The 24,228-nt window shown below is 42.1% G+C and overlaps 2 protein-coding genes across 2 annotated transcripts; one reads left to right on the top strand and one right to left on the bottom strand.

Annotated features, from left to right (window-relative positions):
- The first annotated feature begins 544 nt into the window (after window positions 1-544).
- On the top strand, window positions 545-23,376 carry LOC111968504 (Sec23 homolog A, coat complex II component). The gene is made up of 19 exons (XM_023994113.2): window positions 545-588; window positions 781-913; window positions 2,174-2,409; window positions 2,705-2,849; window positions 3,128-3,444; window positions 3,562-3,706; window positions 4,818-4,976; window positions 5,266-5,381; window positions 5,684-5,807; window positions 7,877-7,957; window positions 10,630-10,719; window positions 15,106-15,212; window positions 16,004-16,157; window positions 16,305-16,382; window positions 18,032-18,193; window positions 21,397-21,483; window positions 22,060-22,215; window positions 22,310-22,375; window positions 22,906-23,376. Exons 3-19 carry the CDS (start codon window positions 2,189-2,191, stop codon window positions 22,993-22,995), a joined length of 2,298 nt encoding a protein of 765 aa, XP_023849881.1. The 5' UTR covers window positions 545-588; window positions 781-913; window positions 2,174-2,188; the 3' UTR covers window positions 22,996-23,376.
- Window positions 11,604-14,321, bottom strand: LOC111968505 (melatonin receptor type 1B-A-like). Its single transcript, XM_023994116.2, has 3 exons — window positions 13,517-14,321; window positions 12,603-12,756; window positions 11,604-11,977 (listed from the first exon to the last, which is right to left on the bottom strand). The coding sequence occupies exons 1-3, from the start codon at window positions 14,208-14,210 to the stop codon at window positions 11,695-11,697; spliced, it is 1,131 nt and encodes a 376-aa protein (XP_023849884.1). The 5' UTR covers window positions 14,211-14,321; the 3' UTR covers window positions 11,604-11,694.
- Window positions 23,377-24,228: the final 852 nt, after the last annotated feature.

The following is a 24,228-nucleotide window of genomic DNA, read 5'->3' as shown; positions in this document are numbered from 1 at the left end:
TTTGGGGGGTATCTTTACAATTTTTATTTGACAACTTTTACTTCACTACATTCCTAAAGAAAACGATGTACTTTTTTACTCTATACATTTTCCCTGACACCCAAAAGTACTTGTTACATTTTGAATGCTTAGCAGGACCAAAATGGTCCAATTCACACACTTGTCAAGAGAACATCCCTGGTCATTTTACTGGGGAATTTTTACTTGAGTCATTTCCTATCAAGGGATCTTTACTTTTACTCAAGTATGACAGGTGAGTACTTTTTCCACCACTGATATTAGCTCAAAGGTTTTGCAGAGTTGTTGCATCTACGTATAAACCCTATCGGCACTCAAAATGAGTACATAACCTTTTTCAGTACAAGTCGAGCACTTTACATATTGAATTAATTCAAAAATAAATATTGAACCAAGAGGCTCACTCTTATCGGTTCAACAAGCAGGACAACTGTTTCATATAGATAATTCTCTGTTGGAATGAAGCCAGACACGTCCAAAAAAATCACTGTTGAATAAACATGAATATGTCACCTGATAATTCATCTATTTGGGGTAAGGGCCTATATGATTGGACACGCTTCTTGACAGGTCTTGGCTAGAAGGGATACAGTTTATGTCACATTGGCGTGAACAATTATTTGTTTTGCTTTTTAGCTACCCCTAATCCCTTTCCTAACATTTATCTAATTCTCCTAACCTGCTACGTTACTTATCCATACATGCTGCGTAAGTTCTAACCTGCTACAAAAAGTTAATTCTGACAAACTGTATCCCTTCTAGCCAAAACCCTCTTGACGTGGCATTGCTTCGCGCAGCCATGTTTTGTTTGCTACGTTGTCATCCTACGTTGTGTGCGGGGCGCTGTACACTCACTGTCACCAGTAGCAGTGTAGAACTCGTCTGAGGATATCAGGTAGCTAAATATTCTGCTATTTGCTTTAACTGTTGACTTAGCAATATCTTTAATGTATGTGTTTTCACAATTTATTCGTATTTTGAATCTAATTCTTCTTAGCTGACAAAGTGTAGTTTGGCTGTTAGTTGAAGCAGGGTGAAAACAGGTTTGACACATTGCATTGGCATTCGCGGGTGCCGGTGGTTTAGTTAACGGCGTAACGTTAGCTAGTTAACGTACTGCTTGCTAACATGCCATGGTGAAAGCACTTTTGACTTTGGCACATTTTTTGTTGTTGTTATAACTAGGATATCCACCCTGAAACATTAAATATTTGGTTTTGGCGTTCCCGTGTTATGTAGTTAGCTAGCCAGTCAGGTACCTACCACGCTAGCTAACTTTAACGTTAACAGTATTTAGCTAGCTACAGTAATGTTGTTGTAGGTGGAGTGACTTGCTGTGTATATTCAATCAAAACAGCTTTGCTTGTAATCCAGCATCAGTTTGTAAAGCCTGTTGATTGATTCACCATTGATTTCATTTGATTCAGGTCAGCTTGCTAGTTAGATAAAAGCCCAATACAGTCAGTGTTAGAATTTTGAAATACCTTTTTGTTAGCCTAACTACATAAGGATTTGTGATCATTTCCATCTCTGATAATCTCATCTGGTCAAATATTGTGTCTGGAGAAAGCAAAGCTAAGTGATGGTTCAGTACAATGAGTTTACTTGCCAACTAAACTAACGTTATGTATACCCTTCTATTTATTCAGATTCAGAGTGTGTTTTCAAAGTAAGTTATTTTAAACAGATTTGATCAGTGAGTGAAAAAGTGGGTCACAGTCAGGATCATATTCTGGTCTTTAGTTCTAGCCATGGTTTAGCCCCAGTTATGACACATTCAAATTGGTAGTAAGTGTGCTGGAGTGTAACGTTATGCTCAAAGTCCTAAAGGATATCTCAAGACTCAGAACAGATAACTAGGCTAATAAAAACAGCCAAGCCAGGCAATTAAAATAATTTATTACATTTGTAAAGTGATTTTCATTTTACAGAATAATCTCAAAGTGCATAAAAAACACATAAATAATAATAAATAACAAAAAGGAAGGGGGGGAAAATAGATTTAAAAAATTGATCATATCATAAGACTCATTGCAGTGCAGTGGACTATTATATAATTCATGCTATGTGGAAATATCCAATGCAATCATGACCATAAAATGTATAGCCTATTGCAATAACACGCAGACACACCTTTCCCTCCCTCTGTCTGCAGTTCTCGGAGGGTGCTATGGCGACCTTCCCGGAGTTTATTGCACAGAATGAGGAGCGTGATGGGGTGCGCTTCAGCTGGAATGTCTGGCCCTCTAGTCGTCTGGAGGCCACCCGCATGGTGGTCCCCGTTGCCTCTCTGTTCACCCCCCTGAAAGAGCGTCCAGAACTGCCCCCCATCCAGTATGAGCCTGTGCTGTGTAGCAGGGTGACCTGCCGCGCTGTCCTCAACCCCCTCTGGTAAGTGAGGCAACAATCCTCATTCACTTACTTATACATAGGGTTGCAAAATCTGGGTAACTTCCTGGAAAAACAGGGAATTGGGGGAAAGTTAAAGCAAATTATTCGCTGTTCTCTCTTTTCCTCATTCACTTATACTTATGAATTTATAACTGTCATCGTCAGGTGATTTGTACTGAACATATCCTTGGTCAATCTTCAAAAGGTTCACATGTAACCCACTGATAAAATAATTGTAGCCTAAACTGTTTGGTCCTTCTCTCTTTGAACTCTATCAATTGGTCTCTCAACCTAGCCAAGTGGATTACAGAGCCAAACTGTGGGCTTGCAACTTCTGCTATCAGAGAAATCAGTTTCCTCCTACCTATGCTGGGATATCAGATGTCAACCAGCCAGCTGAGCTGCTGCCACAGTTCTCCACCATTGAATATGTGGTCCAGGTAAGGTTTCCATTTGATCACAGCTATCTAGATAACCAGCCATCACTCAAAATAAGGACATTTTATTATATATATTTTTTTAACAAATACAGTATTTTGGTTGAATCTAAATTAGATATAGGCCTTCATTTTGATACATTTTAGTAAAGATTCAACAACAGATAATTGCATACCTACCTCTGTTATCTCTCCTACAGAGATTCATTAGTTCTCATTTAGAACATAAAATCAAGCATGCAATGCCATGGCTCTGAGTTTGCCTTCCCTGGCCCCCACAGAGAGGTCCCCTGATGCCGCTTGTCTTCCTATATGTGGTGGACACCTGCATGGAGGACGAGGACCTGCAGGCTCTGAAAGAGTCCTTACAGATGTCCCTGTCCCTGCTGCCTCCTACGGCCCTGGTGGGCCTCATCACCTTTGGACGCATGATCCAAGTCCACGAGCTGGGCTGCGAGGGCATCTCCAAGAGCTACGTCTTCAGGGGAACCAAAGACCTCAATGCCAAACAATTGCAGGAGATGCTGGGGTTGACCAAGCCCACTGCTGCACAGGCAGGACGGGGACCACAAGCTCCACAGGCCCCCCTCTCCAACAGGCAAACCACTCTACATAGCTACAGCATTGTTTTGACTTGGCAGTACATATACTAAAATAATTTGGTGACACAAAAAAGTCTTACTTTAGAACTTATTTCCATTTTGTTGTTGCTTAGATTCCTCCAGCCAGTCCAGAAGATTGACATGAACCTGACAGACCTGCTTGGAGAGCTGCAGAGAGATCCCTGGCCTGTCACTCAGGGAAAACGGCCCCTTCGCTCGTTAGGATCAGCCATGTCCATCGCTGTTGGCTTGCTGGAGGTAAAACCTGGACAGAAATATAACTTACCTCACTGCAGACCTGGGTTCAAATAGTATTTTAAATATTTCAAACACTTTGGCTTGATTGATTTTGCCTGGCACAATTGCACCAATGGCAGCCTCCCGAGTGGCGCAGTGGTCTAAGGCAGTGCCACTAGAGATTCTGGGTTCGAGTCCAGGCTCTGTCGCAGCCGGCTGCGACCGGGAGACCCATGGGGCAGCAGGTAGCCTAGTGGTTAGAGCATTGGCCAGTAACCGAAAGGTGTTATATCGAATCCCCGAGCTGACAAGGTAAAAATCTGTCGTTCTGCCCCTGAACAAGGCAGTTAACCCACTGTTCCTAGGCCGTCATTGTAAATAAGAATTTGTTCTTAACTGACTTGCCTAGTTAAATAAAGGTTAAATAAAATAGAAACTGTCCCAGTGTCGTTCGGGGAAGGTTTGACCGGCAGGGATGTCCTCGTCCCATCGCGCTCTAGCGACTCCTGTGGCGGGCCGGGCGCAGTGCTCGCTGACACAGTCGCCAGGTGTACGGTGTTTCCTCCGACACATTGGTGCGGCTGGCTTCCGGGTTAAGTGGGCATTGTGTCAAGAAGCAGTGCGGCTTGGTTGTGTTTCGGAGGACGCACGGCTCTCGACCTTCGCCTCGGGAGTTGCAGCGATGAGACAAGACTGTAGCTACCAATTGGATACCACGAAATTGGGGGGGGGGGGGGGGGGAATATATATATATATATATAAACTACACCAATGGAAAAAGTTGTGAAAGTGCGAACTCTGTCCAACTGGCATCCCAGGCAGACTCAAGCAAGCACTTGTTTTAAAGGTTTAGAAAACTATATGATTTGTGATTAAAATACTATGTTCCATATTTCAATGACACCGTTTTCAATATTACTGTTTGTCAAATCAGCCTCCCCATACTATTTCAAATTCATATTTCCCTGTGTTCCGCTGTATGAAGTGGGATTTGTAAGATTTAAAACTATTACGCTGTGGTAATGGGGTCATGATTACAGGCTTTAGTCATTGTTTGGTTGATTGTTTACTTAGCTTCATAGACATGTTTTGTAATAGTGTCCCTTTTTTCCACCATCCATTCCCCTTCTAGTGCACCTTCCCTAACACTGGGGCACGCATCATGACCTTTATCGGTGGGCCAGCCACTCAGGGCCCAGGCATGGTGGTAGGAGATGAGCTGAAGGCCCCTATTCGCTCCTGGCATGACATTGAGAAGGACAATGCCAAGTTCATGAAGAAGGGGACCAAAGTAAGTTTGTCTCAACCTTTTGACTTTGCCTGTTCTTTAGATGTGTTTACCATGATCTGAACTTTTTTCAGGTCTGTTGCCACTGTCTGTAAATGATGATTAAATGCTCAAGTAGTCTTTTACAGCACATTAAAGTGAGACAACCAGTTAATGGCTAGGTGTGTTTTTTTGTTGTTGCATAAATTACAAACAGGCATTTCTTAATTTTCTATATTATATTGGATCCTCTTTTTGTCCTGCTCCTGTATAAAGTTTGGATATGTGTAAAAACCCTTTCCTTAATTTTCAGCATTACGAGGCGTTGGCGAGCCGTGCTTCCACCAATGGCCACATCATAGACATCTATGCATGCGCTCTGGACCAGACTGGACTGCTGGAAATGAAGTGTTGTTCCAATCACACTGGGTGAGAACTCTTTTTCTGTTTGGTGAACTTCCGTCTGAAATGGCACCCTATTCCCTATATAGTGCACTACATTTGACCAGGGCTCTGGTCAAAAGTAGCCCACTATATAGGGAATAGAATGCCATTTGGTACGCAGACACACGTCAATCACTGGCTTCTCCCATAGTGAGAGGAGAGTTTGACCTCAGATCTTCTCCTCCAGTGCTCTCCTCTGATGCTTTGAGGAGGAAGGAATCAACGAAAAGCTTCTGAGATTCACCCTATGTATCGTTGAACTCGTTCGCGTATATATGTTTTTGCAGAGGCTACATGGTGATGGCGGACTCTTTCACCACCTCACTATTCAAACAAACCTTCCAGAGGGTTTTTACCAAAGATGTGTCTGGAGCCTTCAAGATGGCCTTTGCAGGCACTCTGGAGATAAAGGTAGAACCATTGCACCGACTGGCTCTATCTGAAATGGTACCCTGCTTATAGAGTGTACTACTTAGTAGTGCACTATACAAATCCTTCAGAAAGTTTTCATACCCCTTGACTTGTTCCACATTTTGTTACAGCCTGAATTTGAAAAAATGTCTAAACATGCTTTCACTTTGTCATTATAGGGTATTGTGTGTAGATGGGAGAGAGAAAATATATATTTAATAGATTTTGAATTCAGGCTGTGATGAGCTATGCCTGTTTTTTTCCAGACATAGCGCTTTGCATTCAGGCCAAAGAGTTTTAGTAGTGTGTAAATCTGGATATTGGAACAGAGCCACATTGATAGGTGATTTGATCCATTAAACATTATGGAAAATATCATATTTCTTAACCTTTTCACCAAATAGAATTGTACGCAAAATGCAAATACAGTTGAAGTCGGAAGTTTACATACACCTTAACCAAATACATTTAATCTCAGTTTTTCACAATTCCTGACATTTAATCCTAGTAAAAATTCTCTGTCTTAGGTCAATTAGGATCACCAGTTTATTTTAAGAATGTGAAAATTTTAGAATAATAGTAGAGAGAATTATTTATTTAAGCTTTTATTTCTTTCATCACATTCCCAGTGGGTCAGCAGTTTACATACACTCAATTAGTATTTGGTAGCATTGCCTTTAAATTGTTTAACATGGGTCAAATGTTTCGGGTAGCCTTCCACAAGCTTCCCACAATAAGTTGGGTGAATTTTGACCCATACCTCCTGACAGAGCGGTGTAACTGTGTCAGGTTTGTAGGCCTCCATGCTCGCATACGCTTTTTCAGTTCTGCCCACAAATTTTCTATGGGATTGAGGTCAGGGCTTTGTGATGGCCATTCCAATACCTTGACGTTGTTGTCCTTAAGCCATTTTGCCACAACTTTGGAAGTATGCTTGGGGTCATTGTCCATTTGGAAGACCCATTTTCGACCAAGCTTTAAATTTCTGACTGATGTCTTGAGATGTTGCTTCAATATATCCACATAATTTCCATCCTCATGATGCCATCTATTTTGTGAAGTGCACCAGTCCCTCCTGCAGCAAAGCACCCCCACAGCATGATGCTGCCACCCCCGTGCTTCACGGTTGGGATGGTGTTCTTCAGCTTGCAAGCTTCCCCTTTTCCTCCGAACATAACGATGGTCATTATGGCCGAACAGTTCTATTTTTGTTTCATCAGACCAGAGGACATTTCTCCAAGAAGTACAATCTTTGTCCACATGTGCAGTTGCAAACCGTAGTCTGGCTTTTTTAATGGCGGTTTTGGAGCGGTGGCTTTTTCGTTGCTGAGCAGCCTTTCAGGTTATGTCTATATAGGACTCGTTTTACGGTGGATATAGATACTTTTGTACCGGTTTCCTCCAGCATCTTCACAAGGTCTTTTGCTGTTGTTCTGGGATTGATTTGCACTTTTCGCACCAAAGTACGTTCATCTCTAGGAGACAGAACGCGTCTCCTTCCTGAGCGGTATGACGGCTGCGTGGTCCCATGGTGTTATACATGCGTACTATTGTTTGTACAGATGAACGTGGTACCTTCAGACGTTTGGAAATTGCTCCCAAGGATGAACCAGACAACTGTTTTGAGGTCTTGGCTGATTTCTTTTGATTTTCCCATAATGTCAAGCAAAGAGGCACAGAGTTTGAGGGTAGGCCTTGAAATACATCCACAGGTACACCTCCAATTGACTCAAATGATGTCAATTAGCCTAGCAGAAGCTTCTAAAGCCATGACATAATTTTCTGGAATTTTCCAAGCTGTTTAAAGGCACAGTCAACTTGGTGTATGTAAACTTCTGACCCACTGGAATTGTGATACAGTGAAATAATCTGTCTGTAAACAATTGTTGGAAAAATAACTTGCATCATGCACAAAGTAGATGTGTTAACTGACTTGCCAAAACTATAGTTTGTTAACAAGAAATTTGTGGAGTGGTTGAAAAATTAGTTTTAATGACTCCAACCTAAGTGCATGTAAACTTCCGAATTCAACTGTATGTTGTAATATCATCGGTCCTTCTTAATTTCAGACATCTCGAGAGATCAAGATTTCAGGAGCCATCGGGCCATGTGTGTCATTAAATGCCAAAGGACCGTGTGTATCTGAAAATGTGAGTCCACTTCAAATACATAGACCAGTGCCCTAATACTCTACAGGGCAATTCCATGTTAACGGTACTCAAAGTGTATGCCAAACAAAAATCATTGATTTTCAAAAGTTAAAAAAAATCTATGCAGAAGGACTACTTTTATCAATTTACACTGAAAATGGTACAAAAACATTTACTGGAAGAACTGTACAGATGCAAAGTTTAACAGAATTTCTGTAAAATCTCCCTTAGTTTGTGACCACGTTTCCCCAAAACTCTGTTAAATATCTGCTCTGAATTAAGATGTCTGCAGAAAGAATGTGGTGTCAGCTGACACCTTGACTCTGAAAACCATCTATTTTGGTTATTGAACTTCACTGAACAAAAATATAAACACAACATGTAAAGTGTTGGTCCCATGTTTCATGAGCTGAAATAAAAGATACCAGAAATTTTCCATATGCACAAAAAGCTCATTTATCTCAAATGTTGTGCACAAATTTGTTTACATCCCTATTAGGGAGCATTTGTCCTTTGCCAAGATAATCCATCCACCTGACAAGTGTGGCATATCAACAAGCTGACTAAGCAGCATGATCATGACACAGGTACAACTTGTGCTGGGGACAATAAAAAGCCACTCTAAAATTTGCAGTTGTCACACAGCACAATGCCACTGATGTCTCAAGTTTTGAGGTAGTGTGAAATTGACATGCTGACTGCAGGAATGTCCACCAGAACTGTTGCCAGAGATTTGAATGTTTAAATTCTCTACCATAAGCCGCCTCCAATGTTGTTTTAGAGAATTTGGCAGTACGTTCAACCGACCTCACAACCTCAGACCAAGTGTATGGCGTAGTGTAGGCGAGCGGTTTGCTGATGGTATAAGCTACGGACAACGAGCACAATTTGTATTTTATCAATGACAATTTGAATGCACAGAGATACTATGACGAGATCCTGAGGCCTATTGTCGGGCTATTCATCCGCAGCCATCACCTCATGTTTCAGCATGATAATGTCGCAAGGATCTGTACACAATTCTTGGAAGCTGAAAATGTCCCAGTTCTTCCCATGGGCTGCACACTCACCAGACATGTCACCCATTGAGCATGTTTGGGATGCTCTGGATTGGCATGACAACAGCGTGTTCTAGTTCCCGACAATATCCAGCAACTAATGCACAACCGTTGAAGAGGAGTGGGACAACATTCCACAGGACACAATCAACAGCCTGATCAACTCTATGCGAAGGAGATGTCACGCTGCATGAGGCAAATGGTGGTCACACCAGATACTGACAGTGCTTATCTGTATTCCCAGTCATGTGAAATGCATAGATTAGGGCCTAATGAATTTATTTAAATTGACTCATTTCGGTATATGAACTGTAACTCAGTAAAATCTTTGAAATTGTTGCATTTTATATTTTTGTTCAGTATACATTAAGTGAAGTGGATTTACACCCCTGGTAATGGAATTTCATCATGGGTCCCTGATCTGTACTAGACAGAAATGCTTAATTATGGATATGAATGTCATTCTCTTCACGGTGATGTGTCCTAAATAGTCCAAGGGCCACCCACTAAAAATCTGTTGTTCCGTGACCCAGGAAACCAAACTGAAACGTTTCAACATCATTATCTATAGATAATGTTATGAATATGAACACTATGATTCAAAACTTGTAAAAGTTGCATATTCATTTATTTTTCCTAGAAGTTCAGATTTTTTGCATCGAAATCATAGCACATCTTTGGGTAATTTCCCAAGCAACGTTCTATGTTTCACCTTGGTTTTATATTTGTATAACACTGGCGCACAAAACACAGAACTATTTGTTTGTTCAGTGTTCGTCCTTGCATAAGCAACATATGTTGCCAGTCCTTTACTGATCCAGATGTACCCCTAAATGTTTTAACCATGTACAGTGGTTTTCTTAGTTAATATAAGATGTTTTGGCAGCTGTTTTTAGCCTAAAAGGGCCGTCATTGATTTTGCCTGCAAGCCAAACTAAAGACAGCACAAAGTTTACTAGCCAACACAGCTCTCGAAATATTCAAGACCCCAATAGCTACATAAAGCGCTGTTCTGCCATCTGAGAAAAATACATTTAGTATCTTTCAACAGCTTCTTATCTCGTAATATTTCACGGCACAAGGAAATGTTTCTTAAACTTACAGAAAGCAGAAATTCTTTTCCTAAATATAAATGTTGATATTCGTTGTCAGCGGTCTTTACTCCAACATTAATGTGTTTTGATGTATTTATAATACCTTTTATTACGTATTTTTATGATGTTTTCGAAGACCCCTTTTCCATCTATTGACAAGAAATCAAAGCCTTTGCTTATTCTAATTTTTTTTAGAGATGGAAATGGTGAAAACATATATTCCTTAATTTCTCAAATATACTCTTATCTTACATTTGAAATGCTGCTATGAACTTCACATGTTGGTGCTCATGGGTCCTTTTCAATGGAAATGTACATCCATGACCTACATCCATGAGCAGATATGCAGAACAGTACAGTAATCTTTTTTGGGATAATACTTTTATCCGGTTGAACCTTTTTTGTAATTGAAGTTGTCCAGAATGTTGTGTCCTGAATTTCTACTGAAGGACATCCCTTTCTGATCCCTTCTAGAACAATGTCATTCTGATTATGAAAACTTCTGTCTGTTTCCAAACAGGAAATTGGAACAGGGGGCACCTCTCAATGGAAGATCTGTGGTCTTGATCATAACACCACTCTGGCAGTGTACTTTGAGGTGGTCAATCAGGTATGCGTTCATATTACACACTCTGAATTCTGATCACTAAGCTACTTGTCAAGTGCCATGTTTTGCATTCTGTTGTGATCAGGAGTGAGAAGGAAGGATCCTGAGTAGTCGTTTTATATCACACAAATCTGAGATTAGGCGGCCCACGGAGCCATGTTTGCCAAGAGCATCTGCTAAATGACTAAAATGCAAATGTTACACTTGTACCAAAGATTTAGATAATTGAATTGCACCACCAGATGGCATACTAGCTATTCTATTACTATGATATTCTACTGCTGTACTGGCCAGTTGCATCACTATGCCACCAGATGGTGTGCTCGTATATGAAACCACTATGGCCTCTTTATAAAGCGTACCAACAGTAGCTAGCACAAGATGGTTCTGAAATGTTATTGAGATGATCACATTCACTCTAACCCAATATTTTCAGTTTTGCTAATCTGGTAGATTTAATCTGGTAGCTAGATGTCAATGATTTTAGACTCAGTGTTGCCCAAGGTATATTCATTAAGGAAGAACACAATTGACATTTTATGAATCAGTATTATTTGTTTTGATGAATATTTATTGACTGTAAACGGATTGACTTAATCTCTGACAGTGTTGTTTGTCTATAAACAGTTTAGCACAGTCGGCTGTGTAATTCAAATATTGTAGTTTAACATTGTAGTTTAAACAGACAGTGTAAGTTGTAAGCAAACTTTTTTCATCTGAAACTGAACAGATAGGATAGCTATGTCAGTCTTGGTGTATGGCCACTAAGGACCACAATGATGTCACATTCGTCAAACAGGAGACTGTTGCCTCTTGTCGCCACAGTGATCCTTGGTATAGTCCTCCCTTGTTGATTAGTCCCAACCTTTCATTTAATTCATTAATTTGTATTTATTTAGCCAGGATAGTAACAATTGCCACTGTTTTCCAGAGAGTCCTGGGATCCATAAAATCAAGTATGTAGTTAGTCTAGTAATTTTAACAGATGGTTCCGCAGTGACAGACCTGGTCCAGTGTAATGCCCTTACTGTCCCCAGTGTCTTTACTATCCTCCATGGTCACCTCCGACATGGATCTAGTCTCTGGTGAACCTGGCTTGGAGTCGTCTGACCAGAGTGAAGGCTTGGCGATGTGGTGGTGGTGATTATGGCTCACTATCTCCAGTTGGATGGCGGTGCGATGTGGGTGGGAGTTCTTCAGCCGGTGCTGAAGCAGCTGGCGTATTTTATTCAAGCTTTTCCGCAGAGCCGCTCTGTACCGCCTGAGAGGGATAGAGAGAAATGGGGAGAGCAAGATGTAGAGGGGGGGAAGAGAAAGAAATAGACGGAGATGGAGATTGAATCAGAGAGAGAGAAAAGCCACCATTAACCATAACATCTGTAGTGCAGCCAGAAACAACTCTGCTCCCACACTGAGAAGCTCATTTCATCATCTCAAACTCTCAGCTATTTCACCTCTCAGCAGCCCTCATTTAGAAATGTATTGGAGCTAGCTTCTCAATTCGCTCTGACTTTGGTTTCAAGTGGCTATTGAGGGGCCTTCATATTATTACGTTATATCATCTGCACAAGATTGAGCCTTATTCTTGAGATATGGAGGGAAATTGGATTAGTCTTCATATTTTTTGAATAAGGGAGAATGACAGTATATTATTGAATGACTGTTTGGGCTATTGGCTATTCCCTACATCTGGCTCATGGAGTTGATCATTAATCAATTCCCTCTGATTTTGGTTTCATGTGGCAATTGATGGGCCACAAGGATATTGAGGGGCTTTATATTGAGGTGTAACAGCTTCATAAGATTGAGCCTTATTCTTCTTGGCATTGAAATGACTCTTTATATTTCTGTGACTGTTTGTTTGGGGCTATTGCTCTATAACTTACATCTGCGTCATGGAGTTGATCCATGGGTTGAGTGCGGAGGTGAAGAGGACGAGCCAGGTGGCTACGGCTGAGGTTGCTGCTGGAGGTTCATGGCCACTAAACGTCTCATAGAAACAGGTGGCGATGTAAGGCAGCCAGCACACCAGCAGGAACACTGACAATGGAGAGAATTAAGACGGGAGATTATTAGAGTAATTACGTAAAAAATATATATTAGAAGAGCGAGTAATCTTATTGAAATGCGGTATTAGATTAATTCCGGTAACATTACATGTTGATATGAAGAAGTCTATTTAGTGTGTGTGGTATATATTTATTTATTTTCAAAAATAACTGACCTTATTGTAGTGTGTCATGTTTTTATAAACTGGGTTGTTTGAGCCCTGAATGCTGATTGGTAGACAGCCATGGTATATCAGACTGTATACCACGGGTATGACAACATGTATTTTTAATCTTCTAATTACGTTGGTAACCAGTTTATAATAGCAATAAGGCACCTCGGGGGGTTGTGATATATGGCCAATATACCACGGTTAAGGGCTGTGTCCAGGCACTCCGCGTTGCGTCGTGCTTAAGAACAGCACTTAGCCGTGGTATATTGGCCATATACCACACCCCCTCGGGCCTTATTGTTTACTTATAGCACATTGACAATTTCAAAAAGACTGATTTTGACCAGTTACAAATGTAGCCTACAGAAAAATGTCAATAATAACAGCCACTGATGGACCTTGAAATGTTATCTGCTTTTGTTCCGTACATAAAAGGCTTTTAATCTGTGTATCTGCTCAGTGCTCAGAATGACCATATATCTCAAATGCCTTGCTTTGTCTGAATACAGCACCAAACCGAGAGTTTCACTGTACTATTCACAAGGTTAGAACTGGTATGTAACCACCAATGAGACTCACCCACAGTTGCCACCATCACTATGGAGCTCCTGAAGTAGCTTTTAGCAGGGACATAAAAACAGTGCTGGTCGTTGCAAACAAACGTCCCTCGCCGCACCTGTTTCCTCGCAATATACACAATGTACGCATACATGGAGCACATGATGAGTATGGGTGCTATGATCCCGACCACGATGAAGAGCAGACTGAAGCCCCTGTAGTCTGGCTGGAAGCTGGGGGCACACAGGAACCTGGTGCTGCTGTAGGTGTAGCGGCCGAAGCCCAGCAGTGGCAAGGCTGCGTTGATCAGGCCGTAGAGCCACACCAGGACCAGCACCACCCTGGTCCTCCTGGCCGTGCAGATGGTGCTGTAGCTCAGGGCGAAGCAGATCTCTGTGAACTTGTCGACGGTGGCCCAGGTCAGGGAGTGGATAGAGCCCAGCTGAAGGAGCAGGTAGAGGAAGGCGCTGCCCTGGCAGAGGTACCCGTCGCTGGGGTAGCCCTGCGGCCTGAGCAGGCTGTTGTGGGCTCCGAAGGGGATGGTTGAGAGACCCAGGGCGAGGTCACTCAGGCAGAAGCTCAGGGTCAGGGCCCAGGTTTCGGTATGGAGCTCCTTGTTGAGAAGAACCACCAGAAGTAGAACCACGTTACCACACACAGAGAACAGACTGGACACCACCATCAGAGCTGCATATACCAGGGCCACCGGCTGCATCCTCCTGGTGGAAGAGAAGTCCTTTCTGGGCTGCCTGGCTGCTCGTTCTCCTCCCGCCTGGTTCAGGCCATGAGCTCCCACTGACCCGACTGGCTGGCTGACTGACTGAGGTTGAAGTGTGAAGTCATGTTATCCTGTGTGTGTCGTGGGCTGGTCCTCGGGGGGGACTCTAGGGAACTGGTTGTTGTGTCAGTCTCCCGCTGTGCTCTGGGAGGGGAGGCTCCTCCAAGTCCTCTAGCTGTCCTTCGAAGGGCTGAGCTAGCTCCTCTCTGCCTCGCTGTACACCATCTCTACCTCAGATTGAAGCAGGGAGGGTGAAACAGCCCGGCACACCCCCCTCTCAAGCAGCAGAACTATGAGAACCGAAATATTCAGCCCTAATGGTGTAAGTACGGAGGCAAACAGTCAAGGAGCTGGTGTGTGGATACGCAGCCTTGTGAGGGAGAGAGAGGATGTAGAGGAGTTGTGCTGCCTGTGTAAACAGAAGCTTGAGATCCAATATCCTCTCCTCCACTGTAATGGCTGCCGCACAGTTAATGAGCCATTTGACTCTGGAGTGTTGTTGGGATAATTGGCAAGAAGTGTGCCTCTAATTCAATTTAAGTGCCCAATCATTCATTATTGCCTTTCTGCTTTAAGCCCCCTCATATAACCTAATTATTTAAATTCTTCTGGAAGTTGTTATTCCTCTCTGGCTGTCCATAAGGCCGTAGCAGTTGTGTGTGTATTGTACACGGCAAATTATTTGAATAAAACTCACCGGCAAGAACCACGTACATTTGCTTATATAGATGGGTAATTTACATTTATGATCATCACAGCATTTTTATAGAATGTGCACTTCTAATGGGATGACTTTCTAATGATTCTTTCCTAACTGTTTTTGTGTCTGTAGCATAATGCACCTATTCCCCAGGGGGGCCGAGGGGCGGTCCAGTACGTCACACAGTACCAACACTCCAGTGGACAGAAACGCATCCGAGTCACCACCACCGCCAGAAAGTAAACATATATATATATATACACACACACACATTACAGATTTGTCTCACTTCAGATCAAAACTTACACAAACATATGGATTTGATTCATCATTAAGAGCACATCTTCTTTTCAAGTAAATCCTGGACTTAAGGTTTATCTGCCACTTTTTTCATTCCACTATGGAGCTGCATCTGCAAGCTCACCTTGTTTCCATAGCAACACGGTAGGGGTAAAGTGTTTGTTGTGTTGTCTTCTCCCCTGATCAGAGGAGGAGATGGTCTTGGTTGTTAGTGTCAAACGTGTATTTAGAAGACACTGACTGAGCCTTGTCGGTCATGTGACTACTGTAAAGACTCAATGGGTTACGATCAATGTTGCACTTCATGTTTGTTAGCATGAGACGTGTTTTATTTGTTTTATTTAACCTTTATTTAGCTACAATGCTTAACATGTGACAGGGCAGTACCTAGAGGAAATGTGTGTAGAAAAAGTCATTCCCAGGCTGTTTTAAAAGATCAGTTCAATTTATCTAGACTTAAATTACAGTATGGGATTTCATTTACCAGCTTTATTATGGCAAGGGGCTTTTCAATGCCAAGGTAACCAGAACTGTAACATCTGACGTAATGTCCCTGAACTAATTTATCCATAAAATCTATGGTATAGATTGTGTTGGTATTACTTTTTCATTGTGGAGGAGAACCTTACAAACAAACAAACAAGTGTGTCAAATGATCGACAATGCTTATGTAGGTTGTTTCTCTCTTGAGCTCTCTCCTCACTCTCTTTCTCTCTCCCCCCCACCTCAGCTGGGCAGATGCAGGGACCCAGATCCAGAGTATTGCAGCATCATTTGACCAGGAGGCTTCAGCCATCCTGATGGCTAGACTGGCTGTGTACCGCGCTGAGACCGAGGAGGGCCCTGACGTGCTTCGCTGGCTGGACAGGCAGCTCATCCGGCTGGTAAGACCGAGACAGGGCAAAGTAGCAATTTCCAGGCTAGCAGGCACAGGGAAATTGTGGGATTAAGTGTGACATTTTGAAGTGTGGACTCAGTGGCAGGCAGGGTTTATAATGGGTTTGAATTGCCTTTTTTCCTCTCCGTTCTAGTGTCAGAAGTTTGGAGATTATCATAAGGATGATCCAAACTCTTTCCGCTTCTCAGAAACCTTTTCTCTCTATCCCCAGGTAAGTGATCATGGGCTGAGAGGCTGGTTGGCTCTTTAGTGGAACGACAGTTGTAGCTAGTACATTCTTGGCCAAAAGTTTTGAGAATGACACAAATATACAGTTTCACAGTCTGCTGCCTCAGTTTGTATGATGGCAATTTGCATATACTCCAGAATGTTATGAAGAGTGATCAGATGAATTGCAAAGTCCCTCTTTGAACTTTGAAATGAACTGAATCCCCAAAAAACATTTCCACTGCATTTCAGCCCTGCCACAAAAGGACCAGCTGAGATCATGTCAGTGATTCTCTCGTTAACACAGGTGTGAGTGTTGACGAGGACAAGGCTGGAGATCACTCTGTCATGCTGATTGAGTTCGAATAACAGACTGGAAGCTTCAAAAGGAGGGTGGTGCTTGGAATCATTGTTCTTCCTCTGTCAATCATGGTTACCTGCAAGGAAACACATGCCGTCATCATTGCTTTGCACAAAAAGGGCTTCACAAGCAAGGATATTGCTGCCAGTAAGATTGCACCTAAATCAACCCTTTATCGGATCATGAAGAACTTCAAGGAGAGTGGTTCAATTGTTGTGAATGCTTCAGAGTGCCCAAGAAAGTCCAGCAAGCGCCAGGACCGTCTCCTAAAGTTGATTCAGCTGCGGGATCGGGGCACCACCAGTACAGAGCTTGCTCAGGAATGGCAGCAGGCAGGTATGAGTGCATCTGCACACACAATGAGGCGAAGACTTTTGGAGGATGGCTTGGTGTCAAGAAGGGCAGCAAAGAAGCCACTTCTCTCCAGGAAAAACATCAGGGACAGACTGATATTCTGCAAAAGGTACAGTGATTGGACTGATGAGGACTGGGGTAACGTCATTTTCTCTGATGAATCCCCTTTCCGATTGTTTGGGGTATCAGGAAAAAGCTTGTCCGGAGAAGACAAGGTGAGCGCTACCATCAGTCCTCTGTCATGCCAACAGTAAAGCATCCTGAGACCATTCATGTGTGGGGGTTTTTCTCAGCCAAGGGAGTGGGCTCACTCACAATTTTGCCTAAGAACACAGCCATGAATAAAGAATGGTACCAACACATCCTCCGAGAGCAGCTTCTTCCACCCATCCAGGAACAGTTTGGTGACGAACAATGCCTTTTCCAGCATGATGGAGCACCTTGCCATAAGGCAAAGTGATAACTAAGTGGCTCGGGAACAAAACATTGACTTGTGGTCAATCCTCAAGAGGTGGGTGGACAAACAAAACCCACAAACTCCAAGCATTGATTATGCAAGAATGGGCTGCCATCAGTCAGGATGTGGCCCAGAAGTTAATTGACAGCATGCCAGGGCAGATTGCAGAGGTCTTGAAAAAGAAGGGTCAACACTGCAAATATTGACTCTTAGCATCAACTTCATGTAATTGTCTATAAAAGTCTTTAACCCTTATGAAATGCTTGTAATTATACTTCAGTATTCCATAGTAACATCTGACAAATATCTAAAGACACTGAAGCAGCAAACTTTGAAAATTAATATTTGTGTCATTCTCAAAACTTTTGGCCACGACTGTACACAGATGTATGATAAATATCTTTGAGCTAACATCTTTATTTTAAAGTAATCTTTCGGGCTTTTTTTTAAAGCACATTATAGCTTTTCCTTTGTCCCTCAGTTTATGTTCCACCTAAGAAGATCTCCTTTCCTGCAAGTGTTCAACAACAGCCCAGATGAGTGTTCCTACTACAGACACAACTTTGTCCGCCAGGACCTGACCCAGTCTCTCATCATGATACAACCCATTCTCTACGCCTACTCCTTCAACGGGCCCCCAGAGGTAAGACCTGACAGACAGACAGACGGACGGACGGGACGCAAGGACGGACGGACGGGGCTCACGGACGGGAGGGGACACGGGGACTGGGGACACACACACGGAGACACACATTTTTATTTCTATTGAAAAATGAAATTTGCTTTCCTTCCTCTTTATAAACATAAATCATGGATGCTTTGGCTTACTGTACGAGCTAGTCTTATGTATTAAATGTCAAGACCGCAATCTCTGACTTTCTCACCTCCCTCCCACTCACATTCTGCAGGCTTAGCTGTGTTGCCTAGGTCAACAGAGAGAGAGCACTAATACCTCGGTCCTTTTCTTACAGATAAGCTTGAGGTTATGTTTTTAATGATGTGAGTGTAGTGTGTGAGTACAGTAGTGTGTTCCGGACCAGCGCTCCTTTCAGTGCAATTATCAACAGTGTGGATTTTAACACCTTACAGAGTGACAGCGTAGTACACACCTCTCTGAAAAGGGTAAGTTATTTAACACTGCTTAATCCTTAAGAGTCTAAGCCGGGGGAGAGATCATTTAGCTATTACCAAGGATCACTTAGCTATTTGGTTTAGAATTTTAGGACCCCTTAAGGTATATAAAAAATATATATATACACTACCAATCAAAAGTTTAAGAACACCTACTCATCCAAGGGTCTTTCTTTATTTTTACTATTTTCTACATTATAGAATAATAGTGAAGACATCAAAACTATGAAATAACACCTATGGAATCATCGCTGCAGAATGCTGTGGTAGCTATGCTGGTTAAGTGTGCCTTGAATTATTCATTAATCACAGATGGTGTCACCAGCAAAACACCATCACACCTCCTCCATGCTTCATGGTGGGAACCACACATGCGGAGATCATCCGTTCATCTACTCTGCGTCTCACAAAGACACGGCAGTTGGAACCAAAAATCTCACATTTGGACTCATCAGACCAAAAGGACAGATTTCCACCGGTCTAATGTCCATTGCTTGTGTTTCTTGGCCCAAGCAAGTCTTCTCTTCTTATTGGTGTCCTTGAATCTGTCGTTCTGCCCCTGAGCAAGGCAGTTAACCCACTGTTCCCCGGGCGCCGAAGACACGGATGTCGATTATGGAGGGTTGGGTTAAATGCAGAAGACTCATTCAGTTGTACAACTTACTAAGTATCCCCCTTTCCTTTTCCTAGTAGTGTTTTTTGTTGTTGCAATTTGACCATGAAGGCCTGATTCACGCAGTCTCCTCTGAACAGTTGATGTTGAGATGTGTCTGTTACTTGAACTCTGTGAAGCATTTATTTGAGCTGCAATTTCTGAGGCTGGTAACTCTAATGAATCATGAGAGACAGTTTCATCATAGCGCTTGATGGTTTTTGCGACTGCACTTGAAGAAACTTTCAAAGTTCTTGAAATATTCCAGATTGACTGACCTTCATGTCTTTAAAGTAACAATGGACTGTCGTTTCTCTTTGCTTATTTGAGCTGTTCTTGCCATAATATGGACTTGGTCTTTTACCAAATAGGCCTATCTTCTGTATACAACCCCTACCTTGTCACAACACAACTGATTGGCTCAAATGCATTAAGAAGGAAAGAAATTCCACAAATTAACTATTAACAAGATACACCTGAATGAAAAAGGAAACCGCACACTGCTCTTGATAGTATCACTGATCTTTAATAAGCTTACATACCAGAGTTCTGACGAAGGCCGTGAGGCCGATATGTAAGCTTATTAAAGATCAGTGATACTATCAAGAGCAGTGTGCGGTTTCCTTTTTCATTCATCTTGTTCAACTGTTGCTATGCACCTGCAAAAAGTTTGCTCAGATGTGCGAGTGCCTTTTGAATTTTGAACAAGGTACACCTGGTAATTGAAATGCATTCCAGGTGACTACCTCATGCAGCTGGTTGAGAGAATGCCAATAGTGTGCAAAACTGTCATCAAGGCAAAGGGTGGCTACTTTGAAGAATATCAAATATAAAGTATATTTAGATTTGTTTAAAACTTTTTGGGTTATTACATGATTCCATGTGTGTTATTTAATAGTTTTGATGTCTTCACTATTATTCTACAATGTAGAACATAGTAAAAATAAAGGAAAACCCCTTGAATGAGTAGGTGTGTCCAAACCTTTGACTCGCACTGCTTGTTGGGGTTGCAGTGTAAAACGGAGAACACCTTCGTGAGAGTCTTATCTTTCCATAGAGGGGTCATAATAGTTCTGACGGTACAGACGTTTTCATGAGAATACCGATTTTTGGGATCTATCATGGTCAGACAAACCCAGCATCAAAAACAAGATTTCTCTAGCTTAAGCTGACAGATTTTTTCATTATGCTAATTAGATTTTGACGTGGGAGCAGACATCGACTCTAGGGGTTAAGTCCCAAATGGCAACCTAATATCTGTAGTCCACTACTTTTGACCTGGGCCAATGGTCCTCTAGTCAAAGATGGTGCACTTCATTGGAAATAGGGTGCCATTTGGGACTCAGCCTTGTCATCTGGCTCTATCAGATGTAATGCATGTAACCAGGAGACACAGCGCTTCAGCTGTTTATTTTTTTTAGATTAACAGAGACGTAAGTGCCTCTCAAATGGCACCTAGTCCCTATGCAGTGCACTACTTCTGACCAGGGCTTACCATATAAGGAATAGGGTGCCATTTGGGATGCAATGCTAATGTTTTCCGTCTTGACTCTGTCCGCTCCTGCCTGTTAAACATTGAAAGAGTAATATTCTTCTCCGTGTCTTTGCCCCTTGTCAAGCAGATGGCGTTAAGTATAAACAGAGCCACTGTTTCTTTCTGCGCTGTTTCTGTGTCCTTTAAAACGGCAACCACACTATAAAAGATAGACAGAAGTTATACTGCGACCTATCAAGATCATCCATCTTTGTATTTTTTGTACCTGAGTTTGGGGTTGGTGTGTTGTGACCTTGAGAGCTTGTTTTGGAAGGAAAAATGCCAGTATTGTGACGTTCCTATCAGTGTCTGGGATTAAACCCCCACCCCTCTAATCCTCAACAAACCTGGTTTAACCTTGAAACGGCATTATTGATTGGAGCTGAATTAGAATGATACCATACAGTTTGGAGGGCAGTGGTTTAAAACAGTATCTCCTTTCTCGCCTTTTAGCCTGTGTTCAGCATCCTTCTTATTGTATCATTTCAAGGTGGTGTAAAATTGTAAACGTTTTTTTCTTTTCTCCTAGCCTGTGTTGCTGGACAGCAGCAGTATTCTTCCTGATCGCATCCTTCTCATGGACACCTTCTTCCAGATCCTCATCTACCATGGAGAGGTACATTCATCAGTCATCCAATCATAATCAACATGCCCATTCACAGACTACTTCAAAACTGTCCTCATCAGTGACAGGACACGACCCTCCATGTCCTCCTCATGGTCTCACCACTCACACAGCTACGATCTATACACGTGGAGAGAGGTGGCTCTCTATCAAGTGATTCTATCGTAACACTAGACTGATTTCCTTTCTGGTTGCAGCCAGATACTTTTGTACTTATTTGACATTTGTGAATAGATGGGTGAGCGATCAATACAGACAGATCTTCAATGTAATGTCAGAGTGGGGTTCAATGGCCAAGAGTCCAGTGAGACGCACTATTATGAAGAAAGCGACTGTGTTTCCTATTGAAATCAAATCCTATGTCAGGTATTGCTATTGAAGTCGAGCAAAACCAATCTGCTCCTTTAGACTTGTCTCTAATTTCTCAGCTCTGTAAAGGTCTAAATGTAACTCTTCATGTCTTCAGGACCGCACTGACTGTTCCCGTTCCCTCTCTCGTTCTTTCTCTCCCTCTCTTCTCTCTCTCGCCTCCCCGTCTCTCTGTAACCCTCTCTGTCTATCCATCAGACTGTGTCTCAGTGGCGTAAGGCAGGCTACCAGGAGTTGCCAGAGTACGAGAACTTCCGCCACCTGCTGCAGGCTCCTGTGGACGACGCCCAGGAGATCCTCCACAGCCGCTTCCCTATGCCCCGCTACATAGACACAGAGCACGGCGGATCACAGGTGTGTGTGTGTGTACACACACACAAACATTTCTTAGAATGTCAACTGTGAAGTCTATTGAACCTCCTGTATTGATGTTCTTGTTGTGTTCTAGGCTCGTTTCCTGCTATCTAAAGTAAACCCATCACAAACCCACAATAATATGTATGCATGGGGCCAGGTAAGACTTCATTTTCTACTGTCATTTGCCCAGGAACTAGAATATACTGTAAATTAAAAAGTACACATTTCTAAGGATGGTGTTATTTGTATGGTTTTGTTAAGGCAGAGCATGTTGCTATTTTGAATGGCGTGTATTGTATGTGTGTAATTATGTGTGTGTTAGCACTAATGAGAGGAAAGAGGAAGAGAACTTGGTTTTCAAGGCTTACAGCTGCTACCACTGCTTATTAGAGGAGACACACAGTGGACATGTGGAACCTTCTGGATTGTTACATGGACACAGTCACACGCACTCTTGAGAGACACACAATTCTTCTCTTGTTCTTGACTCTTGTTCTTGATTTTTCTACAACTCCTACTTGTTGTCAGTTTAAAGTCTGAACAAATGAGGTGTAGTGCTCCCACTTTTTTTGTGTGTGTGGAGAAAGGTGTAACTAGTTTCCAAGATTATATAAGGGAAATTCCAAACCAATGATTGCTGTGGAATTGCCCATAACTGAATCCCACTCTCCTCCTGTCTGTGTGTAGGAGTCAGGTGCTCCGATCCTGACGGATGACGTCAGTCTCCAGGTGTTCATGGACCACCTGAAGAAGCTGGCTGTGTCCAGCGCAGCATGAAACTCAGACCGACGCCATGGTAACCACTGAGCATCATCAACCCGAGTACTATATGAACCCAGTTTTGCTCAACAGTAGTCAACTGATGCTATTATACATGGGAGTGAACAACCAAAAGAGAATACCTCTTTCTCCTTTTTATATTGAAAACCAACAGCTTTGTACAGGAAAGGGACTATGTACAGAGAATGATCTGCAGTATAGCCTTTTTATGACACTATTGTAAAAAACAAAAGAAAACATCAGTTGCCTACTAGCTAAATGTTTGGTCCCAGATCAGTATTAATCGTAAGATGAGTCTGGTATTCATGTACTTTTCCCCCAGAACACTAATTAACCCAGCATCCAGTCAGTTATTTTATTGTGATGCCCAATGGAGTTACTTTATATTACATTTTCTGTTTGTTTCTATTTAAAAAATGATATGTATCTTGTATCAGAGAAATATCTAATATTATCATCCAGTCAGTCAGAGACGTCATAGTTGTAGGCTACAGAAAGAGAACAAGTGGGTGTCGTCGGTTGGTACAGATTGGAGAATCCAATACAATGGTATCTAATTAGAGCTAAGTGTTTTTTGTTCTTCTCCCTGCGTACGCCACAGCATAATGGGTTATTTCAGACCTTTTAGTGTGTGCTGTCTAATTCATGTTAGTCATTCATATCAAACACTCATTGTGGTTAAAAAAAAACTAAGAAACATGATAGTATACTATACAGACTGTGGTACTAACATGCTCCACCCTACAGAGTATAGCAGGGTATGAAAGCTGCCTTTTCTCTGGATCTGATATAATTTCTGAAACAGTGTTATTTCTGACATTTCTAATAAAATACCTTGTTAAAATACATTTTTGGTTTGTGTTTTAACATTTGTTATCTGATTTACTGTGAGTTTAACTAGTAGTCGTATCTGTTTTTATTAACTTGTATGTTTGTACATGCCACTGTCCTTGAAATTGTAAGTAACAATCACAAACTGAACTGAAGAGAGAACCACCAAAGTACATGGCAAAATGTTATTTTGTGAAAAGTTAAGTCGATTTGAGATTCAGTCATTCAAGGAAAGCATAATAGAACATTGAATCAAAGAAAGCAGGCTAGAACATCCATAGCACTGCTATAGATACAAAGCTAGTCTCTGAGATAACCAACAGAGCACAGCATACCTCACTGAACTCTCAGAGGTTATCTATTTACAGAGGGAGTGCATTCACTGTGTGGCCTTTCAGT

This window comes from Salvelinus sp. IW2-2015, linkage group LG9, assembly GCF_002910315.2.
Source record: "Salvelinus sp. IW2-2015 linkage group LG9, ASM291031v2, whole genome shotgun sequence".
NCBI lineage: Eukaryota > Metazoa > Chordata > Actinopteri > Salmoniformes > Salmonidae > Salvelinus > Salvelinus sp. IW2-2015.
Note: the sequence above shows the minus strand (reverse complement) of the source record. Positions and strands in the feature narration are given on the sequence as shown.